This window comes from Panicum virgatum, chromosome 2N, assembly GCF_016808335.1.
Source record: "Panicum virgatum strain AP13 chromosome 2N, P.virgatum_v5, whole genome shotgun sequence".
NCBI lineage: Eukaryota > Viridiplantae > Streptophyta > Magnoliopsida > Poales > Poaceae > Panicum > Panicum virgatum.
Window position 1 is genome coordinate 69,612,511 of NC_053146.1, and position 17,096 is coordinate 69,629,606.

Below are 17,096 nucleotides of genomic sequence, written 5' to 3' on the forward strand. Positions count from 1 at the left end.
TTTCATCCCTATAAAACTCAACTACCATAGTTACTTACTTCCCAATCTTGTTAATTATGCACTGAGATCTATTATCTTATTATTTGGCCAACAAACGGAGCCTCCACATTCGCTCTCAGGCCTAGAAATTCTCACGTTAATCGGAGAAAAATAGAAAAATAAAAATTACCCAACACTGCCATTATAATAAAAATTATCCTAAAATACCCCATTGCCTAATTAAAAATCACCCACCAATGCCAGTATAAAAATTAAATATAAAATATCATTTAGCTATATATCAGTTACAAACATATCATATTAATAAAAACTAAAGTTATATAATTAAAGCTCAACAAATTAAATTATTTTTATAGGTAGATCATATTTAAATTGTTTTAATCAATAATAAAATATAATTTACGATAATGAACAAGGTAATGTATAATAAAAAATAGTATACTTTTTAAGTAAGGATACAATGATATGTGAATTTTTGAATTTTCAATACTAACTGCGCAAATACGCGGACTATACGTCTAGTTAGCCTTAAAAAGAAGAGGATGATATATAAGGCCAGTCAAAACTTCAAGTTCCAAGGCCTGTACTCTAGTCGCTTACTCGCTTTGATCCCTTGTCTGCTGCCTAGGTAAGGTAGCTATCGACATTATTATTGTATTCGAAATAGGAAGGGCACACGTATACTTCCTCCGTTCTAAGTTATCCGTTATTATTTATTTTTCTAGATGCATTTATTTTGCAATGCACTTAGATATATATTATGGTTAGATGCATAACAAATCTATATATTTAGAAAAATTAAAAATGACTAATAATTTGGGACGGAGGTTGGAGAGAGTACTAAGTTTGGTCGGATACAAGAAAAAATAATTGATCCCGGGAGATCTAATCAGAGGGCGTGCAGCTTGAATTGGGTGCATGAGATTATCGATCTTACTCACAATCTTGATATATATTTGCACAAGAGTAAATTGTACCCCAGGTTCCCAAACTTGTCTCGAGATTTCACCTAGGTCCCTAAATTCTAAAATCGTCCACCTGGGTCCCTACACCATGTTGAGTGTTTCATCTGAAGTCCCAAATGCACCACGTGAGCACCTGAAGCTGACGTGGCATGCCACGTGTTGCCGCGCTAGTAAATATTTATAAAAACACCCCTCCAAAGTTCCATCTTCGCCCATTCGATCCTCCCCTTTCATCACCTGGAGCCGCGTCTTCACGGTGTCCAGCGGCTTGGTCACCAGCGCGGACGCGCCCCCGACCAGCGCGGCGCTCGCGCCCTGCACGGCCATCAGGGACGGGTAGCTCTCGGAGCCGACGATGCGCCAGAGGAACCGCAGCGCCATGGCGTAGGACGACCACCACACAGTGTTGGACGGCACGTAGGTTAGGATGGAGAGGCCGAACCCGCGGTACAGGCCGCGGACGCCGTCGGCGACGAGGACCTTCCGGAACGTGTCTGCGCCGCCGCGGTAGCGGCAGGTGGCGGAGGTCTGGACCATCAGCCGCTGGCTGATGACGTCCACGGGGTCCACACGACCTGCCGCGAGGCGCGCCGCCGGCCGCCGGGCCCCTGCTCCGCCGCGAGCTCCAGCAGAGGGAGGGAGGCCGCGAGCTGCAGGCACCCAGCCGCATCCGGCGCTGGCCTCCCCCGCGGCTGCCGACGGCCGCCGCCCGCGCAAGTCGCCGACGCATCTGGCGCCACGCCGATGCAGGCCGCGGCTGCTAGGGTATGCTGTTGTGGTTGCAGGGAAGGAGAATGAGGTGGTGGAGGACGACGGGCACAGAGCTCGGGTAGCTCCAGTGGCGGACGAGAGAGACAGGGAGAGAGAGAGTTTGAGAGGGAGGGGAGAGAGAGAGGATTAGATGGGGGGATAGAACTCTAGAGGGTCTTTTTTGTAAATGTTTGCCACTGCGGTGCCACGTGGTATGCCACGTCGGCTTAGGGATCCAGGTGGACGATTTTAGAGTTTAGGAACTTAATTGAAATCTCGGGGCAAATTTGAGGACCTGGGGTGCAATTTACTCTTTGCACAAACTAGCTAGCTTATTACTATACTTTTGTCCACTCGACTCATTAATTAGTTGACCCGAATGGTATTCATTTATCAACTATTACTGTTAGTAGTAGCAGCTAACAAGCTAAGGGAGACATTTGGTATGTATGAGGTGGTAGAGTAGTTTATATATCCAGTTTGGACGGTGTTGCTCAAGCATGGGCCGACATTGTCGAGGGCTATGAGGACGGAAGCCGGGTTTCTACCAGCAGTTCAGCACAGCAGGGATCGGAGCACCACGCCCGGATTTGCTTGACAGATCCATCCATCCATCTATCTATCTAATGACCATCATCATAGTACACCGCTGTATCATTACGTCCATCATCTGTAATTATAATTAGCTCCTGCTGCAGCCTCGGCCTTTACATGCAGCAGGACCAGTAGTCTGTCTGAGAGCAGCCATTGGGCCTCGGATCCCGAGACGGCCCATCATCCATGGCCCAGGTATTCTGAAGGCCCGCGCTCCGTGCTTGTTGTGGGCCGACGGCCAGTTGATTCAAGATGAATGGGCAGGCAAACATGGATATGGATCGGCCATGCAATGCAACTAACGCAAGTGGTGGTGGTGATTCTAATTCTAATTGAGAAAAGACAAGTTCTAATGTAGAGTGTGCCGAAGGACCTCTAGCTGACTTGGTTAGGGAAACTCAGCGGCACTTCTCAGGTCCTGGGTTCGACTCTTCATGGGAGCGAATTTCAAGTTGATTTTAAAAAAATCCCCTCGCCTGCCCCATGTCCAAAGCACATGTATGGTCCGGCCTAACTCACAAGTCGACGGGTGGGTGCAGAGATTCGGAGGTTTTCTCGGTCTGCGTGAGGTCTTTTTCTTAATACAATCTGTGGGGGAGGTCTTTCCCGCCCCATGTCCAAAGCACGTGTATGGTTCGGCCTAACTCTGCGCCCCATGTCAAAAGCACGTGTATGGTGGGTGCAGGGATTCGAGGTTTTCTCAACCTGTGTGAGAAGATCTTCTTTTTAATACAATCTGGGGGGGGTCTTTCCCGCCCCATGTCCAAAGCACGTGTATGGACGGGTGGGTTCAGGGGTTTTCTCAGCCTGTGTGGTGGGTGCAGCGACGGAGTGGGTGCAGGAGTTCGGGGGTTTTCTCGGCCTGTGTGAGAAGGTCTTCTTCTTAATACAATCCGTGGGGGAGGTCTTTCCCGCCCCATGTCCAAAGCACGTGTATGGTCCGACCTAACTCTGCGCCCCATGTCCAAAGCACGTGTATGGTGGGTCGGCCTGGGCATTCGGTTTAACCGAACCGAACCGATCGGTTCTTCGGTTTTTTAGCAAACTTCGGTTCTCCAGAAATGAGAACCGTTCAGTTCCTAGAAAATCTGAGAACCGAGCAATTTGGTTTCGGTTTTTTTCGGTTTCGGTTCCGGTTCCTACCGAAAGAACCGAGCGTCGTCGTCGTCGTAGCTTAGGCGGAGTCTGCCGTCGTCGCGCATCCTCGCCCACCGGCCGCCGCGGAGTCCGCCGTCACCGCGCATCCCCTCCTGCAGTGCATCCTCCTCTGCAGGGAACCAGGGACGGCTGGAGCCGCCGTCGTCTCCCTCGCCAAGGATTGGAGTGGAGGAGCCGCTGCCACCGGATCCCGATGGAATTGGAGGAGGAGGAGCCGCCGCGGATTTGAGGAAGGGACGACCCCGGCATGCATGCTGTAGCGGGGAAGCCTCGAGGCGGCGCAAGCTTGCGAGGGACGAGGGGCGGAGCCGGCGTGGCCATGTGGGTGGGATCGAGGGAGGCGACGGCGGCCGTGCATGGTGCCGCCGCACTGGTAGGGAGGGAGGGGGACGGGGGCGGGGCAGGGCGCCGCCGCGCCGAGACTCCGAGAGGGAGGGAGGAAGACTGGGGCGGGGCGGGGCGCCGCCGGCTGCCGCGCCGCGAGGGAGGGAGACGGGGCCGGGGCAGGGGTGCCACCGCGCCGGGAGGGAGGGAGGAAGACTGGGGCAGGGGACCACCGCGGTGCCGCCGCCTGGCCTGCCGGGGAGCTTGTCCGGCGCGCCGTGGCCTCCTGTGATGCGCCGTGGGCGTGGACGCGTGGTGCTGCTGTAGGGGAACTCCAAGGGCGGCGGCGGGGGCCTGGGGCGGGGCGAGGGCTACTGGGCTAGGGCGGGAGCGAGGAAGGCCCGCGGCGGGGGAGGGGCCGTTGGCGGTGGCCGGGGCCGAGCGCTGGCCAGGGGTGGGGGCGGCGGCCGGGGCTCGGGACCAGCGCTCGCTGGGGCGGCGCTACGGATTGGGGGGGATTTGGGGGGGGGGGGGCGGGCGGGCGGCGGCGTGGGGGCGGGGTGGTCTGGTGGGGGGCGGCGGCAACGGGGCTGGGTGGGCCGGGCTGGGGATGCCGCGGGCGGGGGTGGGGTGTTTTTTGCTAGGGTTTGACTGTTGGGTTTTAGTGGGCCAAATGTCTACATGGGCTAAATGTTTAACAAGCTCGGTTCCTCGGTTAACCGAGTAAAGAACCGAAACCGAACCGAGTACTTTGGTTCCTGAGAATCAGGAACCGAAGAGGAACCGAAATTCTCGGTTTCGGTTCGGTTCGGCTCCGGTTCTCGGTTTTTTCGGTTCGGTCCTCGGTTCTCGGTTTTTTATGCCCAGGGCTAATGGTGGGTGCAGGGGTTTGGGGGTTGTAACGACCCGGCCCGGGATAACGGCTAAGATCTACTCTTCAAGTTGAGTAAACCACACCTACTAATTAATCCTCTTGCGCTTTCGTCCTCGCTTCGCGCAAAAAGAATCGATCCGGAATTAACTAGCTTCCCGCGACCGGCTATTTAAGCTGGTCTGTTCCGTTCTCAACTTTCAGTATGGGATCATCGTTCCGAGCTACAGTGTTCCGCGATGAACAGTACCCCGGCGCTACAGTACCAGACGTGCTACAGTACCCGAGCTACAGTACCCGAGACTGGGTCCGGCCCAATCCAGCTACAGTGCTCGAGCTACAGTACCCCCGTCTGCTACAGTAACATCGGCCCAGCACTATTCATTTTTGGCCCACTGGCCCAATGGGCTGATCTGTTACAATCACCCACCCTTTAGGATTCGACGTCCTCGTCGAATCATCGAACCAGCTTACCCATACGGGACAGGAACAGGATCTCCTCTCTTGGCTCACGACTGTATGTCCTAGTGCCAATCAACACATGTACACGTCTGTGCGTCCAGTGCTAACGGCGCATCCCAGATGCCCGCGCACTGACCCGCACACGCCCGTGTACATGCTGGGCCCGTGACCCACACCTACCCGTGAAACCGCGAGAGTCGGCTCTGATACCACTGTAACGACCCGGCCCGGGATAACGGCTAAGATCTACTCTTCAAGTTGAGTAAACCACACCTACTAATTAATCCTCTTGCGCTTTCGTCCTCGCTTCGCGCAAAAAGAATCGATCCGGAATTAACTAGCTTCCCGCGACCGGCTATTTAAGCTGGTCTGTTCCGTTCTCAACTTTCAGTATGGGATCATCGTTCCGAGCTACAGTGTTCCGCGATGAACAGTACCCCGGCGCTACAGTACCAGACGTGCTACAGTACCCGAGCTACAGTACCCGAGACTGGGTCCGGCCCAATCCAGCTACAGTGCTCGAGCTACAGTACCCCCGTCTGCTACAGTAACATCGGCCCAGCACTATTCATTTTTGGCCCACTGGCCCAATGGGCTGATCTGTTACAGGGGTTTTCTCGACCTGTGTGAGAATGTCTTCTTCTTAATACAATCGGGGGGGGGGGTCTTTCCCGCCCCATGTCCAAAGCACGTGTATGGTCCGACCTAATCTACGCCCCATGTAAAAAGCACGTGTATGGTCCGGCCTAACTCTGCACGGGTTCGGGGGTTTTCTCGGCCTGTGTGAGAATGTCTTCTTCTTAATACAATCTGGGGGGAGGTCTTTCCCGCCCCATGTCCAAAGCACGTGTATGGTCCGGCCTAACTCTGCGCCCCATGTCCAAAGCACGTGTATGGTCCGGCCTAAGTCACAAGGCGACGGACCCCGTGTACGGGTGGGTGCAGGGGTTCGGGGGTTTTCTCGGCTTATGTGAGAAGGTCTTCTTCTTAATACAATTCATGGGGGAGGTCTTTCCCGCCCCATGTCCAAAGCATGTGTATGGTCTGGCCTAACTCACAAGGCGACAGACTCCGTATACGGGTGGGTGCAGGGGTTCGGGGGTTTTCTCGGCATGTGTGAGAATGTCTTCTTCTTAATACAATGCCCCAAGGCGACGGACCCCGTGTACGGGTGGGTGCAGGAGTTCGGGGGTTTTCTCGACATATGTGAGAAATTCTTCTTCTTAATACAATACAGTGGGGGAGGCCTTTCCCCTCACAGATCGAGTTTTTTCTAACGTAGAGTGTTATTGCACAGTTACTAAAAGTGTCAGCTTAACACTGAAATGAAATAGTCACTCTCAGTCTTAGTGTATAATTTTATAGCATAATTTTATAAATCAGCTATTGTATTTAATTATTGAATCATACTGTGATCAAATATGCCATAGAAACTATGTAGCCCTTTGTAATACCCGATTGCAGGAAAGTTTGATCGCAAAGGCAAACTTTATCAGAAACATGCACTACCCATCAATCGCAGCAACGAGTCAAATTTAGACTGCAACTTCAGATGTATAAATAAAAAATGACAGAGCACGTAGCACATTTTTTTTAGATTATGGAAGCACGTAGCAGATAACTACGAGTCAAATAGATCAAACAAATGACAAGCGCTGCAACGCCTTGACGGGCTCCGTGAGCGTCCTGTGCTGAAGCAGCAGGGCCAGGAGCATGGGAGACAAGCGGAGGTCCCCGCTGAGCCAGGAGGCAGGCGGTCAGCGGTGACATCCAGGGCTGCCGCGTTGTTGTTGCAGTTGAGAGGAAAAGAACACGGGGATTGATCTGGGACCACGAATATTCACGGGAAATCAAGAGCGCCAAGAACGTAGCCAAGAGAGGGGAAATCAAGAACACGATTTAGGAGAGAGGGATTTGGGGCGGAATCTGGCGCGGGCGCTGGAATTGGAGGAAGGGAGCGAGCGGGAGGGTGTGCTTGGATGTTTTGGCGCCGCGAGCAGCTTGACGAGCGCGGGGACGCAAGGGCGCGACCGCAGCTGATCCGCTAGTGATGAAAAAACTTTCTACTTCTCTCTTCTTAATTAGACTGCCAAGTCATCAAAATAGCTGATGTGACAATGATTTTGATGCTCATAAACTCCACCGAAACTAATCTAATACGTCGATTATATCAATTGTAAATCAAACACCTCGAATTTAGCCCAAAGACTCCAAGCACACCGTCACACAACCATCGACGTCTGCCCCCTTCTTTATCTTTTGCCAAAAATATATTGCAAAATAACACAAATTTTGATAAGTCCATGAGTGGATAGTCAAGGTGGAGATCTCTCTCGAGCCTCCAAAACAACAAAGGCACTTACTACACATACGAGTATATTTATATACTGAATTATTCACTCTTAGCCTTGTGAAAATAGAAGTTCATTGGTACAGTAACTTCGACCCTCAATTCGTACCAAAATCTACTCCTCCGTTCCAAATTTTAGTCGTTCTAGCTTTCCTAGGTGCATAAATTTTGTTATACACCTAAATATATATATTATGCATAGTAAAATCTATATATTTAGATAACCTAAAATCACTAATAATTTAGAACGGATGGAGTATTGCTCATGTATGTGAGTTCGGTTTCTTGTGATCTCGACAAGACTTAATGTCCACCACCGATACCACCACCAACACCTCTGACACCTGCTCCACCACCGAAGCCTCCGCGTGCACCACCACCACTACCAAACCCACCGCCTGCTCCGCCACCCACGCCTGAGCCAAATCCGCCACCTTTACCTCCTCCGAGCCCACCACCCGCGCCTCTGCCTACTCCACCACCGAAAACACCACCATTGCCGCCACCGAAACCACCACCATTACCTCCTCCAAAGTTGCCACCATCACCACCACTTGCACCTCCACCTCCACCAAGTCCACCACCAAAGCCTCCATCTTTGCCGCCGCCGAAACCACCACCCTTACCTCCTCCAAAACCACCAAGCCCGCCACCTATACCGACACCACCTCCAAGGCCACCGCCTCTACTGGCACCTCCTCCCACGCCACCTCCAAGCCCCATGCCTCCTCCTGCGCCTCCTCCAAGACCTACACCAGCACCACCTCCTGTGCCACCGCCTAGCCCACCTCCTCCGCTCGTGCCACCTCAAAGCCACCACCGGCACCACCTCCTGCTCCGCCACCTCCACCGAAGCCACCACCTTTTCCACCTCCAACTCCACCTCCTCCTATGCCACCGCCTAGCCCACCTCCTCTGCCCGCGCCACCTCCAAAGCCACCACTGGCACCACCTCCTGCTCCGCCGCCTCCACCGAAGCCGCCACCTTTTCCACCTCCAAAACCGCCTCCAAGTCCGCATCCTCCGCCAGTCCCACCTCCAAGACCTGCACCAGCACCACCTCCTGTGCCACCGCCTAGTCTACCTCCTCCGCTCGTGCCACCTCCAAAGCCACCACCAGCACCACCTCCTACTCCGCCGCCTCCACCGAAGCCGTCACCTTTTCCACCTCCTCCACCGGTGCCACCTCCTCCTATGCCACCGCCTAGCCCACCTCCTCCACCCGCGCCACCTCCAAAGCCACCACTGGCACCACCTCTTGCTCCGCCGCCTCCACCGAAGCCGCCACCTTTTCCACCTCCAACTCCACCTCCTCCACTGGTGCCACCTCCTCCTATGCCACCGCCTAGCCCACCTCCTCCGCCCGCGCCACCTCCAAAGCCACCACTGGCACCACCTCCTGCTCCGCCGCCTCCACCAAAGCCGCCACCTTTTCCACCTCCAAAACCACCTCCAAGTCCGCCTCCTCTGCCAATCCCACTTCCAAGACCTGCACCAGCACCACCTCCCGTGCCACCGCCTAGTCCACCTCCTCCGCTTGTGCCACCTCCAAAGCCACTACCGGCACCACCTCCTGCTCCGCCGCCTCCACCGAAGCCGCCACCTTTTCCACCTCAACTCCACCTCCTCCACCGGTGCCACCTCCTCCTATGCCACCGCCTAGCCCACCTCCTCCGCCCACGCCACCTCCAAAGCCACCACTTGCACCACCTCCTGCTCTGCCGCCTCCACCGAAGCCGACATCTTTTCCACCTCCAAGTCCACCTCCTCCTATGCCACCGCCTAGCCCACCTCCTCCGCCCGCGCCACCTCCAAAGCCACCACCGGCACCACCTCCTGCTCCGCCACCTCCACCGAAACCGCCACCTTTTCCACCTCCAAAGCCGCCTCCAAGTCCACCACCTTTTCCACCTCCAAACCCACCACCATGACCAGCTCCCCCACCAAAACCAGCACCTGCGCCACCTCCTCCACCCAAGCCGCCGCCCTTGCCTCCACCGAACCCACCTCCAAGGCCACCACCATGACCGATACCTCCGCCGAAGCCTGCTCCTCCTCCTCCTCCGAGACCAAGGCCAGCACCAAAGCCTGCTCCGGCTCCGGCTCCGCCGCCCAGCAAGCCGTCCCTGTCCAAGGTGCGAGCCTCGGCAATGCTGGTGGTGGTCACACCAAGAGCGACCAGCACGGCAAGCGCGGCGAACCCCGCCGCCCACACGCGCTTCGTCCCCATCGCTGCTAGCTCAAGAGACACTATAGCTAGCTAGTCCGACCAAGCTAGCTCGCTGGGTGCTGCTCTGCGGCTGGAGACGGGTTTCCTTATATATTAGCAAGGTTGCAGGGTCTCGCGGAGCGGAGTAAAGGCGGTTGGTTGGGACGCTGGCTGCGGCGGCTCTCAGCTCTGGTCGCCGGCCAATCGATCTGCGATAGCCGATAGCTAGATACAGCTAGCCGGAGCGTGAATGCCTGTGCCTGATCGAGGGCACATGCATGGTTTGTTTGGCCGCGCAGCGCCGGCCGGCGGCTGTAGCTGGCTATAGCATTTATGCCCACGAGCTCGCTCGCTCGATCGCTGCTCATCTGCTTGCCCGGGTTGGCAGGCAGCCTGAGCCCCGAGCCTGACGGTGGCGGACCGCCGGCCCCCAATTCCACTCCACTGTTCACCATTCATAACAACGCCACAATCTGCAATGAGCGCCCAGCTGCTGCAAATGTTGGCTCTCCTAGCTACTTCACGGTTGTTGAATTATAGTACTAGATGCATGTCTACTGAGCAGTTTACAACAGAACAAGGTTACAACAAACAATCAAACGAATTGCTAGCTATCCAGATCCAACGATACGGAGTACTGCGCAACAAAAGCTAGGCTGCGTGCCATTTAATTGCACGAAAGCATAATGCTATTACGTACTACAGGCGGATCGGAGGGCATTTAATTATTCCCAGCACAGCACAGCACATGGTGATGGTGTCCAGGAGCAGCACATGACACATCCTTGCACAACCATAGCCCAGGCAACAGGTGTAAACCAGAAAAGATTCTCAAAGCTACGTTCCCAAGCACAAGCAGCAAGCACCAACAGAACAGAGTCATCCACATTGTACGGCCGCTTACATGTAGTCAGTGCCGGCCGCCAAGCACGTGACCTACATCCCCAACAAGCCTATCGCTGATGGAAGCAGCATCATAAGAGCAAATTGGCACAAGATTCAACTGAACCCCTCTTTATCGCCTCATCGCCTTTTCTTCATCCTCGTACCTGGAGCTGGGGTAGAGTTCTGCTCGGTAATCATCTTTACCAGATTCACAAGGGACCGCAACCTGTCCCAAACGCTGTAGCCATACAGAGTTTCCACGAGCAGCTCCTGGAACTCAAATCCATGCTCAGAGACAGGATACTGCAAAATCACCAGCGTCTGAGTATCAAAATCAAGTAAAACTGTGCAAATCAGACTGTTTGTTTGGGGAAGAAATTGACCTGGATAGGTTTTGGGATCATCGTTTTAATATACGGCCAGAATCTATCTTCTACGACAGCCTTCACAAGGCAGCAAGCTCGCAAGCCCTCTACACCAGCAAATCTTCCAAACCCACTGTCTTTAACACCACCAAATGGCAATGACTGAAGCCAGAAACAGATGTAAGCGTTAGCGGTATAACACAAAGCAGGAAAACACAACACAGGCATGCCGAGTTTTAACTAGTAGCAAAAGAGACATTCGAGAAACTATTAGCAACAAGACAGTGTCTTATCACCAGCACCATGCATCAATTCTGAGTTTTAACTATTACAAAGTACAGACAGAACATGAACTACATAGTTTACCTGACACATATAGCTTGACGCAAAATCATTGATTGCTGCCACACCACAGTGCAATTGGGATGCTATTTTGATGGCACGCTTCTGGTTGCCAGAAAAAACAGCACAACCAAGACCGAATTTCGAATCGTTTGCAAGTTTAATAGCCTCTTCATCAGAACTGAATTTCATGATTGGTAGAATTGGTCCAAATGTCTGTTGATCAGAAAAAGACAGTGCTAAGACTAACAGTATTATCACTGGTCCTAAAGGAAATCATAGATCAACTCGAGCTTACCTCTTCTTGCATAATTTTCATTGTGTGATTAACATTCACCAGGACAGTTGGAGGGAAAAATTGATCAACTGCATCTTCACCAAGATTGCCAAAACTCCCTCTGACGGCAATTTCAGCACCTTTGTCAATAGCGTCATTAACAAGATTCTGGAGTTTCTCAGAGTGCTCTATCATACAGATTGCACCCATATCATATCTGCCCGATAAGGGGGGACCCTAAAAAAATAACAAAGTGAAACAGAGGGGCACACCATAAGCACTATGGCAAAAGTATAAGTGTTAACGAAGACAAAAGAAATTAGTGTATAGGCATCTAAAGATGTTTGCTGAACACCCATGGAATTATCTACTAAAATTGTTTAAGATCATCTATTTAGTTAAGATAAGTTTTAACTGGCAAATGTCAGAAAATTTGGTGGCATGGAACAGAAAAGAACACAATATGGAACACAAGGTTACAAACATGAAAAAATTACTCATAGACACGTGTTAGTGCATATATTTGCATTTGTTCGCAAGACAAATAACAGAGAATAATAATACAGAATGGACAGTACAAGGTTGCCATCCTGTGAAGCAGCACAAGACTCAAAAAGTTAAGGCAATAAAAGTTGGCATATGGTTCGTGTACTTACAACACATATAGATTTGACTATCTTCACTACTTGAGAAACAAAGGCTGAATAGATATCGTTGTGGACATAAAATCTTTCAGCACCAGCACAATTCTGCCCACTAGATTGCAGAGCAGCTCTAATGGCGACTTGAACGACCTGCAAACAGGAAAAGATGACAGATTAGTTTCAGTACACTGCTGGGACTTGTTGAAGAAAATATGCTGTTCATGTCATAGGCAACATAAACTACCCTTACATTGGGTAAATCTACATCTTCACACACAATAAAGGAATCCTTGCCACCAAGCTCAAGAGTTACAGGTATTAGAGTCTCCGATGCTTTTTGCATGATCTGTAACAAGCAGAAAACTTAAGGCTTTAGAACAAAGGAAATGATGGAGGATAGAAACACTTAACAACAGAGATATATGATCCCATTTTAATACAGGCACCTAAAATATCAGAAAAGTATATGCTAGAAGATAGGTCCTGGGCCTCCTGGCTACATAAGATATATATGATTCCATTTTAATACAGGCACTTAAAATATCAGAAAAGGATATGCTAGAAGATAGGTCCTGGGTACATAATTCCTACTAAAAATAGATGCACATTGTGCTGCAGACAGAATATCTAATATGCATGAAGTCCTTTTGCCTGTCACATTGTGGCAATTTGTCAAGGTCTTTGTGGGCATTGAACCTAGTAGTAACTATAAAAAACAATCAATTGATTTAGCAAGCACAGAAAGGTGAATTTAGTGGTTAGACAGAATCCATCATGCCATATACTGAAAATAAAGAATATGGATAGTTGCATGTGCTTAAAAAAACACTACTTCAGATGTGATTTATACCATCTTTCCAACGCCAGGTGATCCCACAAATATTATTTTGTCTACTGAAGATACAAGAGCTTGGCCTGTTTCAGCAAAACTTAAAACAAAAAAAAGGAGGCCAGGTAAGATGGTGTGCAGTTAGCAGGTAAACGAAGAGCATAGAAAACTGCACTCATACCCAGTTATTATGTGCACCAGATTCTCAGGTGCACCAACAGCTGAAAGAGCTGCTTGTATGATACGAAAATAAAAGCAGCCTGACCAAGTCGCGTGTTCAGAGACCTGTAGAAGGCCATTTTACCAATCAGAATAATCTGAATAATGTTTAATGCACATCAGAAATCAGATGAGACAATACATTTCAGAGGCCTCCATAATATCGACATGCAGCAGAAAGGTGGATATAACAGTCTACATACATTTAGCTTAGAAAAACAAGGGAAAAAATGTTAATGTCACAATGTGCAGCAGAGTTGCCATGCTGACATTAACATAGTAACATTCTATCAGGACTCAGTGTAAATGAAAAGATCCATCCAAGAAAAGCTCAATAGAGAATAATTCTACACTTATTTGAGAAGTGTGCTTTTCTAGGAGCCATCATATGTTCAACATGTAATTTACTACTTTCTGGGGAATTGTATTAGGTTAACTACAAAAATAACAGAAGATATAGCACAAAACTAATAACCATCAGCTTCAAGATTACTTAATAAGAAACTTTTACTAATTGATCTATGAGTCTGATGCGTCCATGGAAATGGTTCGCTAAAAAAAGATTAGGCAAGGTTATTTACGGCATCTCAACCTTTTAGCATTTACATTTTACAAAAAGAAAAAAAAACATTAGGTTCCGTAGCTAGGGCCAACCACCAGTGGGCAAGGCAAGATAATTGACTATTAACAAATGAATTATGCACAGGGGATCAAAAGACTTGTTCTGGTGCTAGATCATGATGTTTACCTTTATAACTGCTGCATTACCAGAGAATACTGCAGCCAGCATTGGATTAAAAACATTATGGAAGGGATAATTCCAAGATACAATAGCACCAATCACTCCAAGAGGGTAAAATTCAACTTTTGCTCTCTTGTGCAGCATTGATCTCCCAGTTGATCTGAGCAGCACAAAAAGCAAGTAGGTAAACAATATACTTTATTGGAGGCAGACAATAAGAAAAGAAACCATTCCTAAACATAAATGCTCTATGTCTCCAATCATAATGAAAGGTAAACATGAGTTATTGCTCGAACATAAAACGGTGAAAGCAAAAGCAAACCTGGAGTAAACAGTTACTATTTACTTATTTAACAGTGATCCATACAAGCACTTATTTACCTCTATCAGAAAGGATATAATTTCGAGGAATAATTTTTCCCAACATGTAGGAATGAATAATTTTAGGATTCTAACCTGTACTCAGGTTTTAACCACTTCTCACCCTCATCCAGAAGCCAGTTTATCTTCTCGCATGTGGTCATTATCTCGCCTAATGAAGCATCAACCATAGTCTTTCCCGTGTCCCGAGATGATACCCTGCACAAGATAAACGGAATTGAGCCTACTCTTGCAGATGTCAGGACGTCTGAGCAAGTGCAAGAAAAGGCTGGGCCTTACTCGCATATGAGATCCTGATGTTCAAGTATATACTTGAGAAGGATACGAAGGAACTGCCGCCTTTGCTTGAAACTGCTTTTTGCCCATATCTTTTGAGCTTTCCTGGCTTGTGCAACATGCTCCTTGACCTAATTAGTCGAAGAAGAATTCGCCACAATCAAACCCAAATAGGGCGGCACTAATGAGGTTCAAAATATTGCAAGAGCAGAAGATAGCAAGCTTTATTCGTTTTGCCGGTCAGAGAAGAATATTTGAGAAAACAACATCAAAAGGTCAATAACAATAAGGCCTGCATCAAATCCGTAGTTTGTACTCAAGAGACCGGACCTAAGTATAGCAGGCCAGGAAGAGGAACATACCTCATCAGGAGTCAATGCAGGGAAATAGCCCAAGTATTTCATGGTTGCTGGTTCGTAGCATTGGACCTTGTCGGTCTGAGCTGCTTTGCCCTTTCTTGGTATCTGCAGCAGCGCATCAAGTTAGAATGCTGCTGGCAATTGATAAACAAAATGAGGTGAAAACGAATCTCGCAATGGTGTTGTGTGTGGGCACAACCCGAACTGGAAGCAAACCACCCAAGCTTACTGCATTGAACCACTCTGAGCTTGGTAGTAAGTTGGTTGGTGAAAACAGAGTATACATGTTTCCCCCCAAAAAAAAGAAAGAAAACAGAGTATACATACTGCAGCAGTGAAGTGAATACAAGAGCAACAAGCAGTGGAGAGGGAGTCTTACGTAGATGAAGCTGTCCTCCTTGGCCAACACTGCGGCAAATGGGAAACCAAACCCTCAGAAAGGAAAGATCTGACGCGCGGCATGAATTGAATGAATAAGATGGAGATGGGATAGAATGGGGCGGTACCGTCGGCAGCGTCGACTTCGATGGAAGGGACGGTGGGCGGGATGAGGAAGAGGAGCAGGCGGCAGAGCGCGTAGGCGGCGGCGAGCACCAGGAGCGGCCACCAGAACGCCATGGGTGCCTTGCTAGGGTTAGGGACGGGGACGGGGACGGCGCCGGCGAGGTTGCATCGGAGAGGATGAGGGAATCAGTGAATGGGATCGGATCGGAATGCCTGCCTCTGTGTGATTACTTATAAACTACACTAGTTGATTCGATTCGAGAGGAGTGTAGTGGAGTGGAGTACTGGAGTTTGTACTGGACCGACTGAGACAGAAGCAGAATATTTATTGTCTTACCAACCAGTTTTAAAAAATATACATCAAATCGGATCATTACCACTACCGTCCAATAAAAATCGGAGGTAGGTGCAATTGTAGCAACCTGCAATTTAATCGGAGGTAGGTGCGATGTAGCAACCTGGAATTTCTCTAGCCTGGGCAAGTTATTTTCAAAAAAATTATAATCAATTCATATGAATTCAGATGACGATAAGCTTTATATTAAAATTATAGACCCCAATGATATCTACAACTTTATAATTCAATTTTTTTTCAATTCCGATCCATCTTAGAGCTCCAATAATCAATAAAATAGATTCAGATCTAAAATTTAATTCTGGATCTAAAGCTTGTGTCATTTATTTGAGCACCAAGATGGCTTCGAATGAACAAAGTTTGAACTAAAAAGTTGTAGGCCTCATCGAGATCTACAATTTTCATATAAAATTTATGTCCATACGAGTTCATATAAATTAATTATGATCATTTAAAAGTGTGATGTACAGTGTTTCGACTAAAATTTATAATTTTATATTCGAAATTTGTATAATTATTTGAGCCTCAAAATCACTCCAACAACAACATAGCCTTTTGTTCCAAGCAAATTAGGGTAGATTAGAGATGAAACCCAAAAAACACAAAGGTCATGGTTTAGACACGTTGATAGCTAGTCTCTAAGCGCTCATATCCAAAGCTAACTCTTTAGAGATATCCCAATATTTAATGTCTCTCTTAACCGACTCGTCCCAAGTCAGTTTAGGCCTACCTCTACTTCTCTTTACTTTATCAACACGTTTTAGCACCCCACTACGCACTGGCGCCTCCAAATGCCTCCGTTGGACATGTCCAAACCATCTCAACCGATGTTGAGTAAGTTTCTCCGTAATTGGTGACACCCCTACCCTTTCCCCGAATAGCTTCGTTCCGGACTCTATCCCTCCTTGTGTGCCCGCAAAACCACCGTAACATCTGCATCTCTGCTACACTCAGTTGCTGGACATGTCGCTTTTTTGTAGGCCAATATTCAGCACCATATAACATCGTCGGGTGAATCGTTGTCCTATAAAATTTATCTTTTAACTTTTGTGGCACCCTCCTGTCACAGAGTACACCAGAAGCTTGACGCCATTTCAACCAGCCAGCTGAGATTCTATGCCTAACATCTTAATCAATGTCCTCATCCTTTTGTAACATCGAACCTATATACCGAAAAGTGTTCTTATGTGCCACCACTTGCCCATCGAGACTAACGTTACCACCCTCATGTCTAG

The 17,096-nt window shown here is 49.2% G+C and overlaps 3 protein-coding genes and 1 pseudogene across 3 annotated transcripts; all 4 read right to left on the minus strand.

Moving 5' to 3' along the window:
- Positions 1-835: 835 nt before the first annotated feature.
- LOC120662979 lies at positions 836-3,788 on the minus strand (annotated as a pseudogene).
- A 3,626-nt stretch (positions 3,789-7,414) lies between these two features.
- On the minus strand, positions 7,415-9,908 carry LOC120662233 (glycine-rich protein 5-like). The gene has a single exon (XM_039941394.1). It carries the CDS (start codon positions 9,702-9,704, stop codon positions 8,994-8,996), a length of 711 nt encoding a protein of 236 aa, XP_039797328.1. The 5' UTR covers positions 9,705-9,908; the 3' UTR covers positions 7,415-8,993.
- LOC120662980 (glycine-rich cell wall structural protein-like) lies at positions 7,778-8,197 on the minus strand. The gene has a single exon (XM_039942020.1). It carries the CDS (start codon positions 8,195-8,197, stop codon positions 7,778-7,780), a length of 420 nt encoding a protein of 139 aa, XP_039797954.1.
- Positions 9,909-10,321: 413 nt separating the features above from the next.
- On the minus strand, positions 10,322-15,813 carry LOC120662234 (aldehyde dehydrogenase 22A1-like). Its single transcript, XM_039941396.1, has 14 exons — positions 15,509-15,813; positions 15,382-15,410; positions 15,006-15,107; positions 14,647-14,774; positions 14,443-14,565; positions 13,993-14,146; positions 13,207-13,310; positions 13,047-13,125; positions 12,447-12,542; positions 12,209-12,346; positions 11,574-11,789; positions 11,300-11,491; positions 10,952-11,095; positions 10,322-10,871 (listed from the first exon to the last, which is right to left on the minus strand). Exons 1-14 carry the CDS (start codon positions 15,618-15,620, stop codon positions 10,707-10,709), a joined length of 1,782 nt encoding a protein of 593 aa, XP_039797330.1. The 5' UTR covers positions 15,621-15,813; the 3' UTR covers positions 10,322-10,706.
- Between the last annotated feature and the right edge of the window lie 1,283 nt (positions 15,814-17,096).